General features: G+C 40.6%; 1 protein-coding gene across 5 annotated transcripts in view; it reads left to right on the top strand.

Moving 5' to 3' along the window:
* GPRIN2 (G protein regulated inducer of neurite outgrowth 2) overlaps positions 1-21720 on the top strand; it is a 36926-nt gene extending 15206 nt beyond the window's left edge. For 4 of the 5 annotated variants that reach the window (XM_075758722.1, XM_075758721.1, XM_075758723.1 and 1 more), the window contains one exon: positions 19067-21720. In XM_075758722.1, coding sequence (XP_075614837.1) covers positions 19083-20870 — 1788 coding nt within the window. In that variant the 5' untranslated portion in view covers positions 19067-19082 and the 3' untranslated portion in view covers positions 20871-21720. Of the gene's footprint in view, positions 1-3952; positions 4158-19066 lie in introns of those variants that run through there. The other variant, XM_075758725.1, reaches the window with a different exon arrangement.
* The last annotated feature ends 1651 nt before the right edge of the window (positions 21721-23371 follow it).

Below are 23371 nucleotides of genomic sequence, written 5' to 3'. Positions count from 1 at the left end.
GGCTTTCATATGCATCGTAGTGCAACTCAGGCAATATGGATCTCTAGGGGAAGGGTTCAGTCTCAGGTTTTGTAACACAGAATGCTCATTGGATTAAATGAATAAACCACCCTTAGAATCGAGACTGAACCCCAGTCTCCTGTCTGCGTTTTGACTAATCACTAGAAAAGATTGCCGTGTTCATTCTCACTTTTTCCCATAATTCTCAGTGGATCCTCAAGTTGTTAATGCCGAGCACTGTCTTATGCAGGCTAAAAATGTTCACGCACACTAGCGCAAGCAGGTTGTTCTACAGCAGTCAAGGCCAGTCCAAGCTGGTGTGGTTTTACAAACACACACCCTCCCCGCCATGTATTCGCACTTGGCCGTAGCAATAGTGCTCATCTAACCCTGCAGTGTAAGGTTTTCACTGTGGAGTCTGATGAGTGCCAGGAGTGGTAGGAGAAGGGGAAGGAATGCAGAAATAACACAGGCTGGTTTACACTTCGGGGAAATGACAACAGTGGGAGGTCATGATTCGGAGGGTTATTTGGACATAGATACCCAAACGCTACTTTCTGGGTCTAGTTCTTAGTACTAGGAAGTCTGAGAATTTGAGAAGAGCTCATTTTCTTAAATAATTCCTGTACATGATAAGATGGTTTAGAGTTGCAGATATTTTTAATAAATTAAGCATTTATGTATAAATGGCATTGCTTTCTTAAGTAGAACATTAACATGTGATCAGATGGATTCTATCTGTAAATTATCTCTGAATTACAGCTGTTGCATGTTTATCTAAAATTTTAATTTGAGGTTTTTGTGATATTGCTTATCTGACACAATTGCTTTCTTTGTAAAAGTCTATGTTAGAAATAATTGTACTTCTTACATCAAATAGAAGATGATGGTCAGTTTTATGTTTTCAGACAATCTCAGATGCATTTCACTTGCCTCAAGTGCATGTGAAAACACTTGCTATGCTAGCTCCTATATTGAACTGACTGGAATTATTTTGGGTATCCGAGTATAAGCAAAACCTGAAAGCCTGGCACTGCATACAGAATGGCAATTTCAGTAAGGGGCTGGCAGTATCTGGAGTGGAGACCTCCTGGCTGGTTATAGGCACAGTAAAAGTTAAGTTTGGCTATGGCGCATCAGTTATTATCTTGAAGGAGCTCTCAGACTGCACTAAAGTGCTGCTACTCTTCAGAAACACTCAAAAATACTTTACAATGGAGATATCCAAGACCTGATCTAAATTGACTGTGGCAGATAACATTCAAGCAAATGAGCAGTATTACCCACAAGACAGCATATTGTTCCTGGAGGGCTACATTATTGTTGTAGACTAGACCGTACTCCAGAAATGCATTAAGCTAAAATCAGCCTGGTTGCAGGTGCAGTTTCACTGGCTTAAGTGGCTTTGAATCAACAGACAGCAAATATCAGCCTTCCAGGGTTTGCATACAGACCCCCCAGACAGAGATACATGAACAAATTGAAGCAGCATTTTGTGAGTCAGCTTAGGCACTTCCAGTAGGGCGTTCTCCCATCAGGGGCACTTGAACCTGCCTCCTCAGAGAGCAGCTCTGCCAGCAGCAGAGCTTGGGAGGTTCATGGCTGATGGAGGAGTTCAGCGACCACAGTCTGGGTGGGTCCAAATCTCCCCACCTGGCATGAAAAAGTTGCTACAAATGACAGCAGTCCGGGCAGTGCAAGCAAAGGCTGTAGAGTTACAAATGGGAAGGAGTGAGTGGAGGGCTTCAGTACAAGTTTTTAGGTCTCAAGGAGGAACCAAGAGATCAGAATGGTTTTCCCACCCCATACACCCTTCTGAAAAGGCGTAGCTGACCAAAGCATGGTTAGTGAATTTTAGGTTAGACAGAGGGCTTCTGGGCTGGGCCTAGGCTGTTTCTGTCTTGAATGTGGAAGCCCTGATTGCCCGGATGGAGGCTGGGGTGACAAAAACTGGCCTGCGGGCCTGACAGCTCTGCCCGGTGCTGCCCTTCTTCAGCAGGCAAGCGGAGCTAACTGCCTTCCCTCACATGATGTGACTCAAAGTCATGGGGCTGGTGGCTTGTTTTCTTCTGATTTTCAAGCACCCAAATCAGTAAATAGTAATTTTGAAATCTCTTTTCCATGGCTGTGCGTAGGACTTTTAATTTCATGAAATTAAACACATTCTCACATGTTTAAACCCTGGGTGGAGTTCTTGGCTAAACTTGGAGTGTCGTGGCTAAACCATGACATTGGGGAAATATGAATGCTAGTCAGGCTGAGCAACCCTGGCAGAACTGTTCTGCAAATACCCTGTTGAAAAACAATGTTTCCCTTCTTCCCAAAACAAATTCATCAACATTGTCTGGATTTAGCCTAATGTATCTGTAGGCTATTGACTTCACGGTTTCCGTTAACTGTCAATTTTATTAAAGAAAGAAATTCTCCAAATTTGAATTTGAGACATCTTTACACCTTTTCTCATTAAATGTAAAATGAAAAAGCTGTATGCGAATCACATCATTATGGATGTCCAGGTGTGTAACCTGTTGAGGGAAAAGTTGGTCACCAGTATCTTTCAGTAAGTGCATTTTGATGCTTTTTAATGAAAATAGTCAACCTTGCTGGACCTACCAAATCCAGGACAAGAGAGTTATGCAACTTCCTCCTATAGAGGCTTTAAAGAAAAAGAGAAATGCAGTATTATCCTCACATTGTATCCTTTGTATGTTCTTGGGACATCATCTGGGCAACTTGGGACAAGTTTGGAAGATGCATTTGGAAGGATCATACACCGAGCTGTTCCACAGCTGGCTACTGGCACCGGTGGAACAATGTTGGAAGAGGTACGAGTGCCAGGGATGCATCTCATCGCATCAGCCAAAGGTCTTTTGCTGGAATAAGGAAGGAAGTAAAATGCCGTAGAGTTGTCCTCTCCCTGCAGCAGCATTGTAGTCCTATAATGTTCTGGGGAGAGTCACCTGGGCATGATCCTGGGCCACCAGGAACACTGATAAGAATGCTCTGGAAGGGATAGGTTCAAGGAACTTCTGTTTCCAGCCTTGCAGGAAGGATGCACAAGGTCAGCTCAAACAGCTGACTTCAAGTGCTTACTCTGCTTCATTGTAGTAAAGTAAGTAAAATAAAGCAGCCAGAAAGCTGCTGCTGACCCGTGCATGGCTGTTAACTATTGAAGTGCTTCCTGACCTGTAGCCCGAGGGAGTAATCACTCAGTGAATGTGTGTGTGTGGGTGTCTTAGGAACAAAGCCTGGAAGCACATAGAAAATGACTGGTTTTGCAGCCCATTTATCTCAACCCACGAGTTTTCTCACTTTTACTCTTCAGATTCTCTCCCCCATCCCACCGCGGGGGGGAGTGAGCAAGCAGCTGTGTGGAGCTTAGTTGCCAGCTGGGGCAAAACCATGACACCTGTCCATGGCAAACTTGGCAATTATCTGTAGCATACTGCTTTTTCCATTTCTCCCTACTCAGCTCACTCTTTTCAAACCATTGGGCATCCTTGTTCCCAGTCCACGCCTATACAGCTGGTGCATTCTGGGGTTTGGGTTTGTTTTGTTGTGGGGTTTTTTTGATTGCTTCAGATTACCAGGAGCAATGGGTGTTTCCTACTGGTGATTTCACATTTACATGAGGGTAGAAATTGAGCATATCCAGGGTGGCTTGGCCAATGCGCCAGTTCCTTTGTATACCATTTATAATTTTCCTTTTTCCCTTATTTCTATTCTTCCCCCTCTGCTCCTCCTCTTCCTGCCCCTCTTTGCCTCCCCTCCCTGTGCTTCCCTGGCAGCATTGCCGGCTCTGCACAGGCCCAGTTTCTCTAATCAGATGAAGCTGCAGGATTATCTCCCTCCCTCCCAGGCTCCATTTTATTTCCTCTCCAGCCAAGGGGGGAGGCAGGAAGGGGCGTTACATCTAGGCAGAAGAAACCCCATCTCCCAGGCTCCTGCCTTTGATGCTCTCTAACAATCCCTCCTCCTTCCCCTTATCATATGCTCACCTTAGTGTCAACAGCATCAGGCGGATCAAGGAGCCCAGTTTCTGAAGGAAATCTGAACTCTTTTGGCTTTTGTTCTCAGATTTCTGAGCATCTTTTTTAAATGCCCTCCAAGTAACTTGGACAGGGAAGCTGGATGTGCAATCTCTGAGTAGGGGGAAGGTAAGGACTACTGGAGTCATGCATTGCCCGTTTTCTTGTCTCCTGTAAGGACACCGAATCCTCTCTGTTTTGCCAGCAGGTCTTTAAGAGTAACAAAGCAGATGAGGGGAAGGGAGAGGAGCTGCACAGAGACAGACCCAGGCTTCTGTAAGTGCTGTGTTTGCAGCAGGGGGTTGATAGCTGGACTGAAAAGACCAGGAAATAGTAGTTTTCTGTTTTACTGAAATGATGGGAACTATGGCTCTGAGCTTTAATTGAATTTATTGTAGTTCTGCAGAAGGTGGGTTTTTTTGTGCTGGTGTTTTTCACTTAGATGTGAATGTATTTGTCTTTCAGCAAGTGTTTCTAGAATATACTTGTCACTGTTTCTTTGGGGGAGAAAAACCTCCATAATCCCATTCATCTTATTCCTTTGCACATCGGCAAGTTTATGAAGATGCTTTTTTGATTATCTTTTGTGTGTATGTTGGCGTTTTGACACTAAAAAAAAAAAAAAAAGAGTAAATGGTATTCCTGTAAATTGTTACCTTTTAGTACTAATCTGCCAGAGAATGGTTTCCCTTGTTTTTTCCACCATGTATGCCACATGTGTTTGAAATTCCTAAGAAGTTAATATCCAACACTAGAAAAAAACTGAGGAGTATTTAAGTGCCTTCTGCATATCAGCTTTGTTTTACACCCTTCTTGTCTAGATAAATGATCAATCACTATTTAGAATGACCAATAAAATTTTCTCTTAAACTGACACGTCTTTTCTGAAGTCAAAGATTTGATTTAGTTTGACTTTTTATTGTCACTAGAGTAAATGTTTTAAATCAAAAAACATACTACAAGAGCGTTGTGCATATGTTGTAGTTTATAACCTCCTATGATTAAAAGTAAGACTTTGTGCTGATGTACTTCTGGTTTTAGGGGAAGGGGTTTAAAAGGGAGGGGGAGAGCAAGCAGTCATTTCTGTTTAGAGAACTCTAAGCATGAAAGGTGGCTGGAAAGATAACCATTGGATAAATATATTTTGTAAGATGTAGAGCTCGTGCAAAAATAAGATGGACCATATAAAGATCAAAACCTACCTCTTTTCCAGTGACTCATGCTTCAAAGCAATCATCTGATACAAAAATATTGATTTCCTTGAACCAAGATGTTGATTAAAGCTTGCAAACAATTGTTTGCATGTTTAAGGTTCAGCGTATGTCTGAATGTTTGCAGGACTTAGATTGCAGTAAGATCCGAGTTCAAAGACCTCTGCATGGAGTCTTTGTGGAAAAGAATTAGGTTTGGGGAAGGTTTCATTTATGAGAGTGGATTAGATGAGAGCATCATGTTTTCATGTTGTGGCTCAGTTACTCTGTAAAACACTCTTCTCTGATCGTAGGGTTTTGTTGATTTTTTTACTATCCAGACATTTTATCTTAGCTGTACTCTAGAGAGAGCTGCAGTTACAGTTTAGTTTCTGACAATCATCTAGGACTACATAAACAACAAAAGCAGTAAACTGCATATAGCCTTGTGATGTCTGAGCTGGTTTATAATACCAAATGTGATAATTCCCCATTAGATAACCATACCAAATCCACGTTTTTCCTTCCATAGTAAACTGTACATATTCAAAATACGCTTGAAAATAAGAGTGTATGAGGGAGGGTGGAACAGACAAAAATTGTTATTGATAGTCATTATACTTCTGAAGTTTAATTTTCTTTCTATTAAGGGCAATGGGTAAATTGGAGGTAGCTTTAAAACACTCCAGATGAGTATTTGCTGTACCAGTGATACGATATAATGTTACACCTGTCTGCTGGCTGGTTGGTTCTGTGCAGAACAGCAGCAAAATCCTCTTCCTTCTTCAGCAACTCTTCTGGAGATTAAAGAGGCTGAATTCTCCATTCCTTTCCCCTATAGTTAATGTTTTAAAATGAGGATGGAGTGTACTTCACTGGTCCCTTGTATTTGGATATGGCAAGTGGTTATACAATTTGCAGGAGAATGCAGCCTGGGAAAGACACTTTCAAAGGCTCAGGAGCCTGACAGAGCATTGTTAATGGTATTTGTTTTTTGTCTTCTATAAGTATTTTTCAATGAATCAGAAAAAAAAATAATCCTATATTTGTTATCAAATGCCAGTAGTTTTATTGTTGCAAGTGACCATCAAGCCATTGGACAATTCTCTTACTTCCTAAAAGAAACAAAAGTTTTTATCTTTGGCAGATGTACGTGATGTTTTCTTGCTTGTAGTCCCAACCATTCTGGCCCAAGAACAACACTATAGCATGAATCTCAGGCTGTAAATGATCTTATAGCTTAACTCTTACTCAGTGTGAATTTAATACAAAACAGAGAAAGGAGCAAGAGTATTTCTCTATCTGCAGAATATTTGCTAATTAAGCTTTAGCAAGGGCACACCTGAGTGTGCAAATGAAGATTAATGGGATTGAGCAGCTGTATAGACCTTCATTTGACTTGGAGAGCTTTACTGTAGTCAACAGTGCGTGAGACTGACAGAACCCAGTTCATCTGAGCTGAATTGAAAGATCTGACTTCCTTTCCATCTCAAACTAAGCAAACCTGACATGGAAATTGGAGAGATGATGAATATGCAAAGCCACCCTAACTCTTCTAAACTGGATTTTTTTTTTTTTTTTAGACTGAAAATTACTTTACTGCTTTCTGCAAAGAATCTGCTGGGCAAGTTCAGTGTTTATGACTGAACAGGGTGGATAAGTATGTCTTGTTGTCAAGGAAAAAATACATCTTAGCATTTTTATTTGGTTCTGAGTGGTCTCTAAACTGTGGAAGGGGTGGAATGCTCTTGTTGATTTAGTAACAAGAAAGGTGCTAAGAGATCAGAAAGAAACTTTTGGAGTTCATTGCCTCCTTCATATGGATCACATTGTCTGTAGAATACAGGGATCACTTTGTGGTTCCTTTCAAAAGTCATTCCTGTTTTACCTCATTTCCACTAATTCCACTAATCATTTAAACAAAGAGTTTAATATTGCAAAATGGTTGCACATTCCAGCTTCTTTTGAAGCTCAGGATGAGAAGCTATATGAAAACTTCTCATTGGCAATGACAGATAAGAGCACAAAATTATGAAAACAATAAAAAAAAAAAAAGATAATTTAGTCATTCGGTTTGGAAGGGACCTTGGGAACTCATCTGTTCCAACCTCCTGCTCAAAGCAGAGGCAGCTCTGAGGTCAGATCAGATTTCTGAGGGTTTTGTCCACTTGGGCCTTAAATATGGTCAAACCAATGTTTGAAAAGCAAACAATTCCTGTAGCAGAGACTTAATTCTTTATAATCAGTATCTTGTTGCTAGCAGTTAACAGCAGATGCTTAAAGAGTTGTCCTCTAGCTGTTCATGTCATACAGGTGGGATCTTCCTCTACCCTGGTGATGACAGGAACCTGCATTGGCTTGTAGCTCCTGAGTTGTTACGAATTTATACCTCAATATTTTGTGTTTCTGACATTATTAAATGTTAATAAGGAAGTAGAGGCTTCTGCAGCTCATTTTGTAGTTGAGACTAACTAAGAAGAGGGGAAACTTGCTTGTGTACATAAAGCAGGGTGTAAACATAAGTTATTGAGGAAGTTCTTCACATACTTTGACAAAACATTTGCAAGCTTTAGTCTGTTGCTTTACTGTGTCTTGTTTTTTCTCTCCTTAAGGTCTGTGGTTTCAAACAAGCTTTGGATAGCATCTTGTGAGCATGGGCTTTTCTCTAGCCAAGCACTAATGGTGCCTTTCATCCCTTTCAGATTTTTTCTGAAAACTATTTTTGCCCACATATTGTTGTGAAAACTAATAGTTGCCCACATAGGTCTGATTAGACCACAGAGTAACTGGGACAGTTGCTTTTTTGAGACACACCCACCCACTTTGCCATAATAACTGTTACTTGACAAAATATCAAGTTTGTAAAAGGAAACTTGTTCTTCCTTTTTCCTCCCGTATTCTTTGTTTATGTAGTTTCAAAGCTAGCTTACACTACAGGCAGGCAATGGGAACTTTGAGCAACGCTATGAAACATGATTAGATAGTATTTTTAGTCCTTTTCAATACTCACTTGACTATATGTGTGTAGCGCCACTTATCCCTCTGAATGGAGATTGCCAGTTCTTTTCCAGTTTAAAGATATATAAAAGGCAGCTTGCAGTGTGAACCAGAGACTTAAATTTGTCACAGAATCTCTCTGCCAGAGAGATTTTCAAGAAAAGTTCATCATAGTAAATAAAAGTTTGTAAGTGAATGCAGCACTGCAAGACGTGGTCTGCAGTTGTGACAGCTCTGCTTAAAAAGGTATAATGAATCTACTTACAATAAGTCATTCCTACTTAATGTACCGTATATATATAAAATACATATATATACCATATATATAATATATAATAATGTACCGTATATATAATATATAATAATGTACCGTATATATATAATATATATATAATATGATACACAATATATACATATGAGAAATTCTGTTAATACTGGTTTAAGGTATTTGGAATCCTTAAGATTACTCATCCTCACCTGATGCTGGGAAGCTGGAGGAGGGGGTGCTTTAAACACATGCTTCTAAGGCATGGATAGTGTCTGAACTTCACCAGTAAGATGAGTTTTCTGCATGTTCAACAAGAACTTCACGTAGAGATGCTCTATTTATTCCTTTCAAACCAAATATTACAAAAGAAGGGCCAGAGTACATTCTTTTCAATGTCTTACATTTAATATCTTTCATTCTGGGATTTCAGAGTGCTTTGCAATCATGAATTAAGCTTTTAAATACCTACATCAGGGCTTCTGCATCTAATCCCTGAGTCACAGATGAGTAAACTGAGTCACAAACTGAATGACTTGCTCAAGGTCATACAGTATGTCAGTGAGCACAGACAGAATTAGAAGGGAATTGTTTCCTCTAATTACTGAGCAATTGTTTTTTTATAATGTAGAAGTCAGTCTTCTGTCAGACTATAATCTAGAAGTCAGTCTTCTCCCTACCACTGCTGAGAGCAACTTCTAGAGGTAGATGGACTGCCTTTTTGAATCTTTCTTTTCTCCAGTGTTTTGTGTACAGTTCATAAACACTGTTTTTTAAACCAAGAATTAAATGGGGGTTTGTAGCCCTTGTTTAGTGTTCAGTCACAAGGAAAAATAAGGGAACAAGAAATGAGGGTAAACTGCTAGATCTTGCTAGAGAAGTTGCCAGGTTTTTTTAGGCAGGAAAGAGATTAAACTATTGCATGTAGAAGAAGAATGAACCATCTTTTGATTGTTTTGGTGGGGCATATTTCAATCTGTAAACATTGTCTTCCTTTATCCTAACAGAGGTGTTTGGAGACCTTCATGTTACTGTTACTTTTGTTTATGTCACCATGTTTGATGCCACTGTAGGAATTGCCATCCTTCTGTTAAGGATGATACGTGAACATGAAAGCTGCTGTACTTGGAGCTATATCTAGTCAGTGTTTTTAAGACAGGTTTGAGCTTGCTTTGTCTGCCATCGTAACCAGTGATAAAGCTGTGATCACTATCGTCATAACACTGCACCTGAGTGAGTGAGTTTCTCTAGGAAGCTGGGCATGTTAGATGGAGACTGAGCTCGGCGCTTTGACCACCTCCTTCTAGCCAGCACAGAGCACACACACACTAGCTGTCCATCAACTCACACAGATTGTGTGACAGAGCGTTAGGTGTCAGATGCACGTTGTTCATTTGTGAGGGTGGAGTATCTCATTGCCCTCGTACTCAAAAGGAACTAACTACAGTGCTGAACTCTGAAGTTAAAGCTAGGATGCCCATAGGGCAGGATGGCTAAGCCAAGCTGAGTACATGTCTTCCCTCTAACTGTTGATGTTAAGCTTTCAAGTAAACAGCAAAGACTATTTGAATATTTTCTTCTAAGACACATGAATTTGCAAGTGGATATTTTAATCACTTACCTAGTTTGGGTGGAGTTTTAGACGTGCAGATTGCTGGTCTCTTGTAAGCAGATTGCATTAATATGTAGCTGTACTCCCCCTGCTGTAAGATTGGAAGCAGGCCATAACCGGGTTTTTTGTTTTCTGTACGATTAAGTTTGTGATGCTTCACAGGCAACTGTGATTCAGCCAGTTTGCAGACTTGGGCCTCTGATAGGTAGAGGCTTGCTGAGGAAGCTATGGCCATGTGTTTCTTAAAGAATTCTGGATCAATGGGTCTGCTTTGGGGATAGTCTGTTCAGGACAGAAAAGTGGACCCAAACAGGGAGCTCTGAGGAGGATGAGTTGTTTAGTACCTGACTGACCCTGTCCCCTCCAAATTGGTACATGTGATGGATTAGGATTTGATTGTCTGGTGTGAAGAGGAAATGGTTCACTGGTGTCTGTATCTCTGAAATAAATCCAAATGTAGATAGGTTACTGCAAACTTTGTTCATTAAAGATTAATTTCTAAAGAAATTATGAAAATTTTCTAAAGAAATGTTTTTCTCGCAGGACTTCTGTACTGCCAGTGGATATCAGTAGCCAGCAATTCTTAACAACGTAAACCTGGCAGCTGAATTAACAGTTTCATTTTGCATAATTCTGTTCTACTTAAACCAGAAAGGCAATTATATTAATGTACCACTTCTGTAGGCACACACTGTTCAGTGTAAGCATGATTCTAGGTCAGTGTTGCCTGCTGTTGTGATATTTGATGTTTGGTTTTTTTAAAGCCCCAGCTGCCAAAAGCTGACTGTATCAGCATATTTCATTTTTCATGAAAAAGTTTTAGGTCTTCTGACTGAAAAGACAAACTTTAAAGTGAGCTGTCAAATACTACCAGTGACCATCAAATATGACTGCACAGTATCTCATATTTTAGCTGTCGGGTATATCGCAGGGCAGCTTGTATACTGAGGTAGGTCTATATGCACATGGAGACATAGTAGGAGTGATATTTTGCTTATAGATGTCTTCTAAAAAAGATCAAAATCCTAAGAGTACTTTAAAGTTGTTTCTGGGACAGATGATGAAAGAAAGGTGGTGAAGAGGATGCGTAGTTGCACAGCGCATCACGTGGCAGTGTCAGGACCACATTCCAACACATGGCTGCCTTGTGATAGAGTGCACCCCTCTGGTTTCCCAATAATTTATTTACAGCCCCACGTAAATTCTCCTTTCTGGGAATTCAATTAAAGTTGTCATTAAAATAGTATCCTTTGGTTCATCCTTCTCAGGCTGTTCTCTCATGGCACTCTCATTTTAGCCTTTTTCATTTTAGAATTTAGAGTTCCCAGCTCTTCTTTCCTGGCTCAGACACTACCAGGGCTGTGGGCTGCCCCTGCTGTTTCTTAAAAGCAAATGCACATCCTCTTGGCATGACTTTTCTTATGCTGTTGGGATAATTATGGACACAATAGTCTTGAGGTAAATGTATCTGCAAATGCTTGACTCTGTTCACTGTCTGACATGGCAACTGTTTTATTTTTCACTGGTGAGGTCATTGCTCATCAGGCTATTCATGCTAACTTCAATGTTTGGGAGAAGAGATCTCTGCTTGGGTCCTAAGTAAGGAAATAGCTGAGGTTCATTAATACTCAGTAAAAAAGGCACTCTCTTTTTCATCTTGTTGCCAGTTAGTGCAGAGACTTATCTGTCCAGCATGCTCAGATTCAGTTGGGGAAACGACAAAGTCAGGGCTGGAAATATCAAGCCAAGCCTGACAGGCAAAGTGATAATTAACAGAAATTAAAGAAAAGCTGTGACTAGTCAGCTTATATGTATGTAAAACATACACAATCTATGCTTTTGCTGTGCTGGGTACTGAGTGTCATAACTCTTCTGGTGTCTTCTAGCCTGTCAAATGTACTTTTCTTCCTACAAGTGAATTATGGTCCCGGGGACATGCACCGCTGTCGGTGGTGCTTCCCGTGGTGCAGAACTGAAAAGTAATCCCATTCATTCACATACACACTATGCACTTGTCTGTTGTGTGCATCTGAGGGTATTTGTAGATGCCTAGACCAGTACTGTCTGATACTTGGAAACATTATAAGATGACCCAAAATATTTACAAGAGGGCATTAGCAGATTGAACTGAACAAGGCATTGTTAATTTATAATGCTATTCCAAAATGGAAAGCCTAAAGGAAGATGATGGATTAAAGGTTAAGTAATTGGGGTCTCAACCTGATTCTGTATTAATCTAGTTGCATTGATATAGATGTATTTACAGAATTTAGAGAAAGTCCTTGAAGTTCCCTGATGAGTGATACCTTTTCCCTTATTTTAAATCCTCTATTTCTTCCTTTCCCTTACACTTCACAAAATAAAATAACAATTAAAACAAAAACCTAATCCCAGGCACTTGAATCTCTAAGCTTTTTACCATGGCTAATCCTGTTTTGTCAATGCCTTTCAAGTGATTTGACAACCCCCCTGCCCAACAGTAGATATTAGTGATTACTGTTAATGGACTACTACTTTCAGGGGACTGTAGTTAGAGAGAGGCCATCAGGTCTCATAATACTAGCATGTCAATCTCTGTGTAAGTGCAAAACAGATCTTTCTTATCTTGTGCAAGTTACCAGTAATTCTCAATGTGGGCAAGCAGGGACAAAAATATTTAGACATGACCATACTCGATTTTTTTAATTTTGGTGGTATGAGTCTCTTCAGAGTGAATACAGCTCTAAAAGAAATTAATGTCATATTAGAAGGTGTTCTTTTTGTCATTTTACTATGGTAAACGTCTACCTTAGAAGTTCAGTTGTAGACGCCAACAAGGAAGACACATTGCTTAAAATACCAGGCCTGAAGAGAACACAGTGTGAATATCCTGCAATGCTTCTGGTACCAAAGTTAACTTGGCTGTTTAGGCATAAATTTAGTTATTTCTGAGTGTGCTGTCTTGTGTTCCAGGCAGGTGTCAGCAGTGTTTATGGCTGTGACAGCTGCCCCTTAGGTTGTAATTAAAGTTCTGTCATTTTAGCCATAAACTGCTCTTGCCTTTTCAAATTCATAACCAAGGTGTCTGTAATAAGATTAAATAGTTAAGAACCTACATATAGCAGCCTTCTATTGAAGCCAACCTCATAATTAAAATCACGCTATTCTCCTTGTATAAAACATACATGTGTTTGTCTTGGAGTTTGGTGCTATTGCAGAAATTCTGTGCTTGTCTTAGGAAGCTGATTATTGCAGCGGGGCCAGAATGATGCAAATATAGGAGCAAATTTTGGTCAAAGACCTTGCAACCTCCTAACGTCTCGTGTCTTGTAGTGCTTACCCTGGAAGGTCCTGGTCAGTACCTGAAATTAACAGTCATCATCCAAAAATTTTGACATGGATCAAGTCACCTAGCTCTTCCATATTCCACATTTGCATATTACATATTAATGCTCTCACCTCTGAAACCGGCTCTGATTTTTATCACTTATTTTGCAGTCAGATGCTGGTTTTGAAAGCACAAAATGAAATGTATGACGAAATTTATTTTTTTTCTGATTGCATGATCAGCAAAGTGAAGAAGGGTGAAACAGCCTGCACTCACTATTACAAGTCTTGTTGATTTGTGGGTTGACCATCACAGTTATATAAAGCAAAAATAAACTGTGGAAAACTTAGAGAAATAAGTGTCTGGCATTGCATGTATTTTTCTAGTAAACAGTATTAAATTTCAAATTAAATTCCTCTTTGTCTCTTCCCAATTCTGCAACTAACTTGTATTGTTTGATTTATTGGGCGATTCATACTGCATCACAATATGTTTAGCTACTGTATGTCACGGTTTAACCCAGCAAGCAGCTAAAACAACCACACAGCCGTTCACTCTCTTCTCCCGTCCCAGCGGGATGGGAGAGACAATTAAAAAAAAAAAAAGTAAAACCCATGGGTTGAGATAAAGACTGCTTAATAGGACAGACAAGGAAGAGAATAATAATAGTAATGATAATAGAATATACAAAATAAGTGATGCACAGCACAATTGCTCACCACCCAGAGCCAATGCTGCCTCCTGGCCAGCTCCCCCAGTTATATACAGAGCATGATGTCATATGGTATGGAATATCCCTTTGGCCAGTCCGGGTCAGCTGTCCTGGTTGTGTCCCCTCCCGGCTTCTTGGGTGCCCCACCACCAGCACCTTCTCGCTGGCAGGCCAGCATGAGAAGCTGAAAAGTCCTTGACTGCTTGGCGGCAACTAAAATACTGTTGTGTTATCAACATTATTCTCATCCTAAATCCAAAACACAGCACTGTACCAGCTGCTAGAAAGAAAGTTAACTCTATCCCGACTGAAACCAGGACACTGTAGTAACAGAGTACTTACACAAGAGCACAGTGTGGTACAACTTGCTAAGTTGTGCAGATTTTTGCTCAAGACAATACTCAAAAACATCCTTTCCTCGGGTAAGGATCCAACAGCTGAGTTACTTTTATAGCATATTTGTAGTTTCTTTCTTTGCTTGTTGGAGGAAATGCATGCATGGCTGGATTTCTTTTGTTATTAACGCATCCTCTTATGTTAATATCCCATGTTACTATCCTCATTATGAAAACTGATTTGTTTTGTGGATGTCTTGTTTATCATATCGCTCTTGTGAAGCCTGCTAATGCAGGGGAGAAAGTAATCACTAGCAAATACATAATGCAGAAGCTAAATACGATCATACTGAAATATTACGTGCTATCATATATTACATGAAATCTTGCTTTACATATTGACGTGATAGTAAGGAATTATTCTACTTTATATGCACTTGTGTTTGTTACCAAAATTGTAATTAAAAGTACAGGCACAGAATACAGAAATACTGAAGAATTTTGGAATCATAGTTATTTTACCAGTGAATGTCTTTCAGTTGATAACATACATGATATTTCATATTCTGAGACTAAATTTACTAGTGCATTAAATAGGTTGCAACTTTAATCATAAGTCATAGCAAAATACACATTTGTTGCTTTAAAGTAGTTCAGTGGAATTAGTGAAAGCAGCCTAGATCCCCTCATAAGCTATCTGAAGCTAAGCCAAAAATAGTGGATGTTAATTCCATTTCTATCCTAATCCTTTCTCTGCTTGTCTAACAATTTTCTATATATTCATAGTGGGATATCTGCCTCAAAGTTCATGCTTTCTTGTTTGTGTATTTAGGTGCAGATTTCCTTTGAATTTCAAAACAAAAATCTCTCAGATCAACTGAGAATCTGCGATAGGTATTTTTGAGTAAAAATACTTTCCTATAGATTATGTATTTACTTTTTAAAAAACAGTTAAGCAAAGCAGACTTTTCCACCCAACATGCACAAAAAAAAAGTTGTTCCAGGTCCCTAAGTACCCACTAAGTCAGCTGTATTTATATCCATGTTTCACACAGGTAATCCATTCCCAATTAGGTGATTCACAAAATACAATGACATTGCATGACTGTGAAATTAGAGAGGTTCCATGTTTTGGTTTGGGGTTTTTTTTGGTTGTTGTTTTAAAAAGTTTGTCACAGCATTTTCCGTACCTGCTGCCAATGCCTCCCTGGTATGTGTGTTGGTATGGCCATCCAGACACTTTTGCCATTACCAAAGTCCTGGAAAGAAGGGCACCGCGTGTGCAGGTTTGCTCTGGGTTTATGCCATTAGTAAGTTTGTGTTTCTGCAACAGGGAGTGGTCTTCTGTTTCCTCCCTGTGCTGACGTTAGTGATCGGTGTGGCTGGATTGATGATTTGATGTAGTGAGAGCTAAGCCAGTTTAAAAAAAAAAAAAAAATCAGAGTCAGCAAGCTGATGTAGTTTGTGGGACATCCGCATGCTCACTTCTGTCTCTGTGAAATGCTGTGGCAACATTTGGCTGCAGAAGAGGTGAGGAAAGGCCGGGTCTCTCAAGCATTGATTTGTTTTGCAGCCATCACCCTCCATGCAGAGCTCCACTTGCGCAGCTCTGGCTCAGGGCCCTGCCTCTGCCAGGGGGCAAAATGTGCTGGTTGTGTAAGAGCTCAAAGGTCTTTCCAGAGTGGGGAAAAGGAGCAGGGAATGGAGAGGGGAAGCAATTGGCAGCCTATAAATGGGAAAGTGTTCAGGCTGTCCGGGAAAACGTAACTTTGGATTTCAACACGATAGGAAAGTGCGTTATTCTAAAGAAAGCTGATTCATCTTGTTTGAATGGGGCTTTGTTTTCTTTTTTACCATTTTTTTCCCCATCCTTAACCATGTCCTGAAGTATCAAGTGAGATGCTGTTTTACTGAACTGGTGATTGTTCCTCTTGTTTTTAAGGTCCAAAAGTCACAGGATAATTGTTACAATTGTGCTAGCACGGAACACTGGTCTATCTGAGCAGAGATGTTCAAATGCTGTTGGTAGTTGCTGGTTATAATGTTATATGCGTTTCTGTACATATGTAATATATGTAGCATTGGCCCATGTTTGGTCTTGATTTCAGCTGCAGTTGGAGCCTATGTGGGTGAGGCAAAAATAAATCTCTGCAGAGTTCTCCAAAGGTTTCATTGCAAACATCACACTGGATGTTGTTTGCAGTGATGTCAATATATTTGGACTGTTTCATTCATCTGAATGTGTTTCTTCACATTCAAGTGATGAATCAATCTCAAATTTGTATCACTTCCTCCAGTTACAGAGGTTTCTGCAGTTAATGCTACATAAAGAAGCCAATAGAGGTCTTGGTATCTGTGCATATATGCATATTTGAACCTTGTAAACTTTGTGAGAGAGCTCCTCAAAGTTTGCACAGCCTTATATCATCTGTAACTGGATATGTTTGAAGCTGCCTTTCACTTGAGACTCAATATTTGTGACTGAGGATTTCCATTAGTAACTGTTGTTTCATCCCAGTGTGTGTGAGAGCCTTTGCAGGTGTTATCTTTTAAAGAGATTAAATGTAAGGTCTTCACCTTGCAGACAGCTATGCTCTGGTGTTTAATCCTATTGACTCCCTTGAACTCTATGTGACAGACTATACTCATATGCGTAAGTGGCTGCTGGATAGATAACATGCTGGAGGAGATGAGTGAAGTGCTTTAAAACTGTCACTATCCCAGTTCTTGCTTCTTTTCTAAGTGTTGAGTGAGGTTTTGTGAGGGCTTTTGAAAAACATGCAGAAATACATTGATGTCCAGCCTGGCAAGAAGCGGTTGCTTTGACTGCAGCTGCACTCGGCAGCGCCTCTAGCCCAGGAATCTGAAATTCCATTCCCAGAAGAAAACACATGCTTTTGTGTTCTCCACAGGCTGGTGGCATCTGAGGACTCCCACAGGCCAGAGAGGGTGCATGGCGTACAGGGCAGGCTTGATGCGGGTGGAGTCTGTAATGAGTTTAACTTCTAACTGAACAAGCACGTATGAAGGAGGGGAAACTGCCTTTTTTCTGCATACAGTCCAAATTTGAGCAAACCCTAATGCTAGAGGATACTACTGCCAATCACAAGTCCCTACTACACAGCCCACAATGAGAAGCTTCTCAAAGTCATCACAAACATTGTTATGTTTTAATGTTGTCTTGTTCAATTTAATTCCGTCATGGGAAAACAGCCAACGCAAGTGGATTTCAGGTGATGGGAAAATTGCAACCTGAACTATTAGCCTGGCAAAGGTAACAATGAGAATGGAATTACAAGTGTAAGCACTGATAGCTGTCTGGATCAGCAGTAGAGCTCTTGGTTTGTGGATGGAGCAAAAGGCGTGCTTTTCATCAGTTATGTTGGTAGATGACTCTTTGAGCCTGTAAATATCTTATTAAAAGGATCATATATTAAAAGCTTCTCACTGAGACATTTCAATGTGAGCCCTTGCAGCCACTGGTCTCTTGGTGTTGTGAGTGAACTTTCCTGTTGCATTCACAGATTGCTTTTGTCCACCACGTGTACATGCTTGTCTTGTTTCACACATTCATTTTTATTTCAGTGAACTTGTGGATTCCCAAAGGTGATTGGCACAAGAAACCCAAACTATGCCCTTGAAGCGCCTAACAGACTCTGTGCTGAGATGCAGGCTTTCTGTACAGCTCAGTGGTTCCTACGGGAGTTTCACCTCCAGCCTCTGACTGGATTCCTCTTTGCTGCTACATTCTATCCTCTAGAAAGCCCACTGACCCTGTTGTGGGCCAGCTGCGTGTCTTCGCCCCGTGTTTCCCAGCATCACTTGTTCTGGGAACACTGGCACTGATTCCACACGGGCCTGGCAGAGCTCATTTCCTGGGGTTTCATGTCATGTCTCCTCTGCACAGGTGATCAAAACAGTTTTGTCCGCATCTACTGTACACTTGGGAAAACAGTTGACTAAAATAGCAATCTTCTTATGACAGGAAATCCAGAGAAGCTTGTTTAGAAGGGTAGTGGGAAAAGGGAGAACTTGCTCTGTTGTTGAGGCTTTGTTAATGTTTGAAAGCTTCAGCAGTGATTGGATAACTTCCAAAATAGCAATGTCAAGAGACTAAAAACTGAACAGTTTTTTCATTTGATGATACAGTTAACACTGTAGGCTAATGAACACTGTGGGGAAAAGCTACCTTGTTTAAAAGTGCTTCTGTCTTTGCTTAAGTTATATGACATCTCTGGATGTCCTAAAAATGGCTCCGGTAATTTCAGGGGAGAACTTGGCAATGTTGAGATTGTTATTGTTAAAAAGTCGAAACCAAGATTTTTTTTTCTTCTGTGTTTTATGAAATTGAAAAAAAAAAAAAACCAACAACAATAAAACCCCACAGAACTTAAATAAATCCTGAATCTAATTCAGGGAAAAACCCTTTGTGGAAACTGAAAATGGAAACTGGCCAGTCTGAGTACACAGAGACTACAGTACAGTGCTTTTTTAGAAGTATTTGTGAACTGTGAAAAGCAAGAAGCCCAAGCAGAAGATCAATAGGGATTATAGTTTCCAGTGCATATATTTCCTTCTCAATTTTTTTTTTGTTTGTTTTTTCTCCACTATTTCTTGCAGATCTCTCTTTATTGCCATGTCAGCTGACGGCCACCAGCTCCACACTCATTCCTACCACGATGCACTAAGTTCTACTTGTCACGGTCTCTTGAATGTCAACAGTCACCCCCTGTCAAAGAGCTCCTCAAGTCTGGCCTGTACTGGGCAATCAAGTTTAGAGGAAAGGCAAAGCAACAAACAGGAGCTGAAGAAAAGCCACAGTAGCACCATCTGCCATACCCTGGAAAACGAGAGTGACGCCAGGAGTGTGCCGAGTCCTGGATGGTCCTCGCAGCATGGGGTGATGGGACTTGGATCAGTGGTCCAAACCATAAGCGATCAGTCAGACGATGACAATTCACAGAGCAGAACTAAGACTACAAACCATTGTCTTATCACTGAACAGTCCCCAGCATCTTGGGAAATGGGGGACACTAAGATGTGTGTAAAGAGCAGCACTGTTGAGAATGTTTCTTCAGCCTGCATTGTATACCAGCAAAGCGTGTGTGAAACTGCCCTTCAGAGAAGCCACTCAGACCTAACTTGCAGTTGCAAACAGCAGGCTTACGTCGCTCACATAGAAACCAGTCCTACTCACTCCGGCCTAAGCTCTTCTAGCTGCAGGCATGGTCCGCCAGTGGCTAGGATGTCTTTCCAAACACAGAGATATGGATCAGAAACAAATGCAAATGCATCTCACTGTCAAAACCTTATGACTCATCTTCCAGTTCTACCTAGAGACCAAAAAGTACCCACAAATAGCTTCGACAGTGGTGGTATTCCATGTAATACTACTGTTTACACAGATCCTGGAACATTTCACACTGCTGTTCTAGGACCCCACATGCCTGGAAATGGTTTCTCAAACAGGACAATGTTCAGTCAAGCCACTGGGATTATGCATGGTGGTCTGACTTATGGTAGTATTCCAAACTCTGCATACTCCCCCATGGTGATGACAGTTCATAACAATTCTGCAGGGCCCTGTAATATAAGGCAGGACGCTTGTATGAAAGTGGATGCTACTGTCCCCGCCTATTGCCATTCTTTGCCCATACCATCTATACAACTTGTTCCGCGGTTGGTATGCTCGGTTAGCGAGTCAGGGAAAGAGCAGGCAACACCTGGCTATTTTCATTCCTTTTCTACTTCAGACATTCTGACATATCCTAAGCTGGTATCTTCAGTAAGTGAATCAGGCATGGATGCCAAGAGAGTCCTGAAGTGCTGTAGCATTCCGGGAGAACAACTGCAACATACTCACCACTGTGCTCAGCAAGAGAAAGCTCCTCCAGAAACAAAGGCTGCCTGTGTTGCCTTTAGCAGCCAGCAAGGTGCAGACATGGTAATGACAACTAAGGATATGTGGACTATGACCTCTATGAATGATTTAACTAAAGGACTGAAACCAGCTCTTGAGCGTAGAGATGCCGAGGTACAAACTCTTCCAACCATGGAATGCAAATCTGTGGCAACAAGCCCAGCAGCTGCAGCAGAAGGCCACCCACATGTGTTCCCGGAGGTGAACCTGGAGCAAGACTTGGAGGCACCGAAATCTCCAGTACGTGAAGTGAGATGGGATGACGAAGGAATGACATGGGAAGTGTATGGGGCATCTGTGGACCCAGAAGTCCTTGGGTTAGCCATTCAAAAACATCTGGAAATTCAAATAGAACAATTCCAGACAGAGCCTGCTCAGCTGGCTGGGAAAAGTAATGAGGAGCCATCTTCTGATAAAATGGGGAAAAAAAGGCCATTCAGAACAATGATGCACTCTCTGAGATATCCGAGCTGCTGTACTCGTTCCAGTACTGCAGTGGAGTGAGCACAGCTGTAGGGCAGCTGTAGGACAGCTGTGCTGCTCTTAAATTGTAAATAAATGCTGATTCTTACGTGTTAACACAATACATGTGGACAATCCACTTCAGGATAAGTGGGAAAAGTTCAAATACATATCAAAGCAAGGAAAAACCCGTGGCTGGGCCGTGTAACAGGACATAAGGTTGTACCTACATCATGCCATCTGAATGGACTTGACTGTATTTAATGTAGCACTGTTTTATTCTTCTATGTTAGTTTAAAATCATATTGTAAGGAATGAGACTTCTTTTCTAAATGATGTCTTTTTAAAATAATGATTTTTTTTTCTGTATTTTAATAATTTAGGTTTAGAAAACAAAATTAGAAAATGATGCTTTAATCAAAGTTCTTATCTTTCAATCCTACTCCCTTAAATTGCTTGGGAGCTACTTTGCTGTTAATTTATAATAACGCTGACTATAAGCCCACTTTAACTGTAGGCAAAATGACAAACTAGTGTAATGCTGTATGACAAAGAATTGTAAATTTTGCCACATAACTTGTGAAGTAATTTCGATATTGCTAGTCTGAACTCTTCCCTTTGCAAGCTGATGTACAGTTGGAGGATGCTCCTGCAACTTTCAAATTAGTTTGTAGTTATGATGAATTACATTCTAAATATCCAGAACTGATGTTTACCGAGTGATTGACACAAATGTACAGTATTACCAAAGATGACTCATGTAATGTGAATTACTTACCGAATGCTTGGTTTAGAGACATGAAGCAAAAGCTGCTCAGATTAGCCTGTCACGCTATCATACCCTACAAATCATAAGCAGTTTTGCTTTGCTTATATTAAAAGTAATTTCCAGTGACTTCTTTTTATGTGCATGTATCCTGAACAGTGGTTCTTTTGTTGTTGCATAAACCACAGGTGACAGTTTGTATGTACCCTTCCCTTGCCTTGTGTTCCCTATCCGGTCTGCTGTCAAGTCTGCTGAAAGTGAGACTTTGTGTCTTCACCACAGTACAGCTCTAAGGTTATTTGTTCCTAGTGCCTTGGTCACATGGGCAGCTTAAACATTTCTTTTCTCCCAAAACCAACTTTGCCAACAATTTCCCAGTGAGAAACCTTTTATGATACTGTAATGCAGCCGTAGTGCCGGGCACGTTTGAAGTGAAAGGTTTGTCAAGGAAGCTGAGACCATTATTTCATATATGGCCTTTGGTCAATGTCTAAGATTCTTCAGGAAACTAGGAGTGTGCAATATTTTTTGATGGAGAGAGAGGAGAAATATTCATTTCAGTCTCAAAGGAAGGCTTGCAATATCAGAGAACTTAGTGCTGTGGAATTATCCATTCTTTCTTTAAATCTGTGTGGTTGTGCTTTTGTTGTTTTGGTTTGGGTTTTGTTCCAGTAAGTAAGCAGGCTGGCTGCATAACATTCACCTGACATTTGTATATGAACAGGAGCCCCTGGTGCTTACGGCAGCTTTAAAATTTCACCTATAAAATCCTTAAATATAGGTCCTGCTAGCTGGAATGTGCTGTGATGCATCAATTTAATAGCGTAGAGTAGTTCAGGATCAAATTTTCATTCATGGACAAAGTGGAATTAAACAGAGCTGGCTGCTATAAATCTTGCTTTGAGTTCAGGAGGCTTCATTCACACCCTAGGACTTTGGCCTCAGTAAAGTCTGATCTCAAAATGAGTTTTATACAAACCAAGTCTTAAACCGCTGGAATACGATGCCTTACTCAGGATACATCTGTAGCTGTGAGCATCCAAGTTTTGATAATGATCCAAGATGTTAAAGTTCCTTTTGTTAAAACTTTACTAGAAGTAATGAGTAACTCAAAAACACTTCTGTTACTTAGCGTTTCGCTAAACAGTTTCTATATGGGCTTATTTTATGGTCCTGGGTATCATAAACAGTACCAAACATTGATGTCTTCCTTTCTTCAAATATTACACTTTGAGAATTTTAAGCATTATAGCAGCCTAAAACCTTGTGTTTGTTAGCTTGTCCTCAGGTGTGCAGGAAAATTAAAGATTTGAACAAACTACAGCTTTAAAATGGCGAGTGTACCTTGTGCCCATGACCATCGCAATCCATGCTTTCAAGCTATTTGACATGTGGAATAATCTTGATTCTCCTTCCCACCCCTGCCATCCCAAGCACCCTTCCAAAATAAAGCCCCCAACTCTAGGAAGATGATAAAGTAGGACCAGTATCAACCCGGTCAGAGAGAGAGAGAGAGTTTGCAGAAGGGACGGGAACAATATGGCAAAGTTGTTTGGGTGCTTTGGCTCTTGTATACTTGTGGTGGGTTGACCCTGGCTGAGGGCCAGGTGCCCACCAGAGCTGCTCTATCACTCCCCTCTTTCATTAGACAGGGGAGAAAAGGTACAATGAAAAAAAAACTTACGGGTCGAGATAAGGACAGGGAGAGATCATTCCCTAATTATCATCACGAGCAAAACAGACCGAACTTAGAGAGGGAATTCATCTCGTTTATTAC

This window comes from Balearica regulorum, chromosome 7, assembly GCF_011004875.1.
Source record: "Balearica regulorum gibbericeps isolate bBalReg1 chromosome 7, bBalReg1.pri, whole genome shotgun sequence".
NCBI classification, from domain to species: domain Eukaryota; kingdom Metazoa; phylum Chordata; class Aves; order Gruiformes; family Gruidae; genus Balearica; species Balearica regulorum.
The sequence above is the reverse complement of the archived record's forward strand: the minus strand, read 5'-3'. Positions and strand labels throughout refer to the sequence as shown.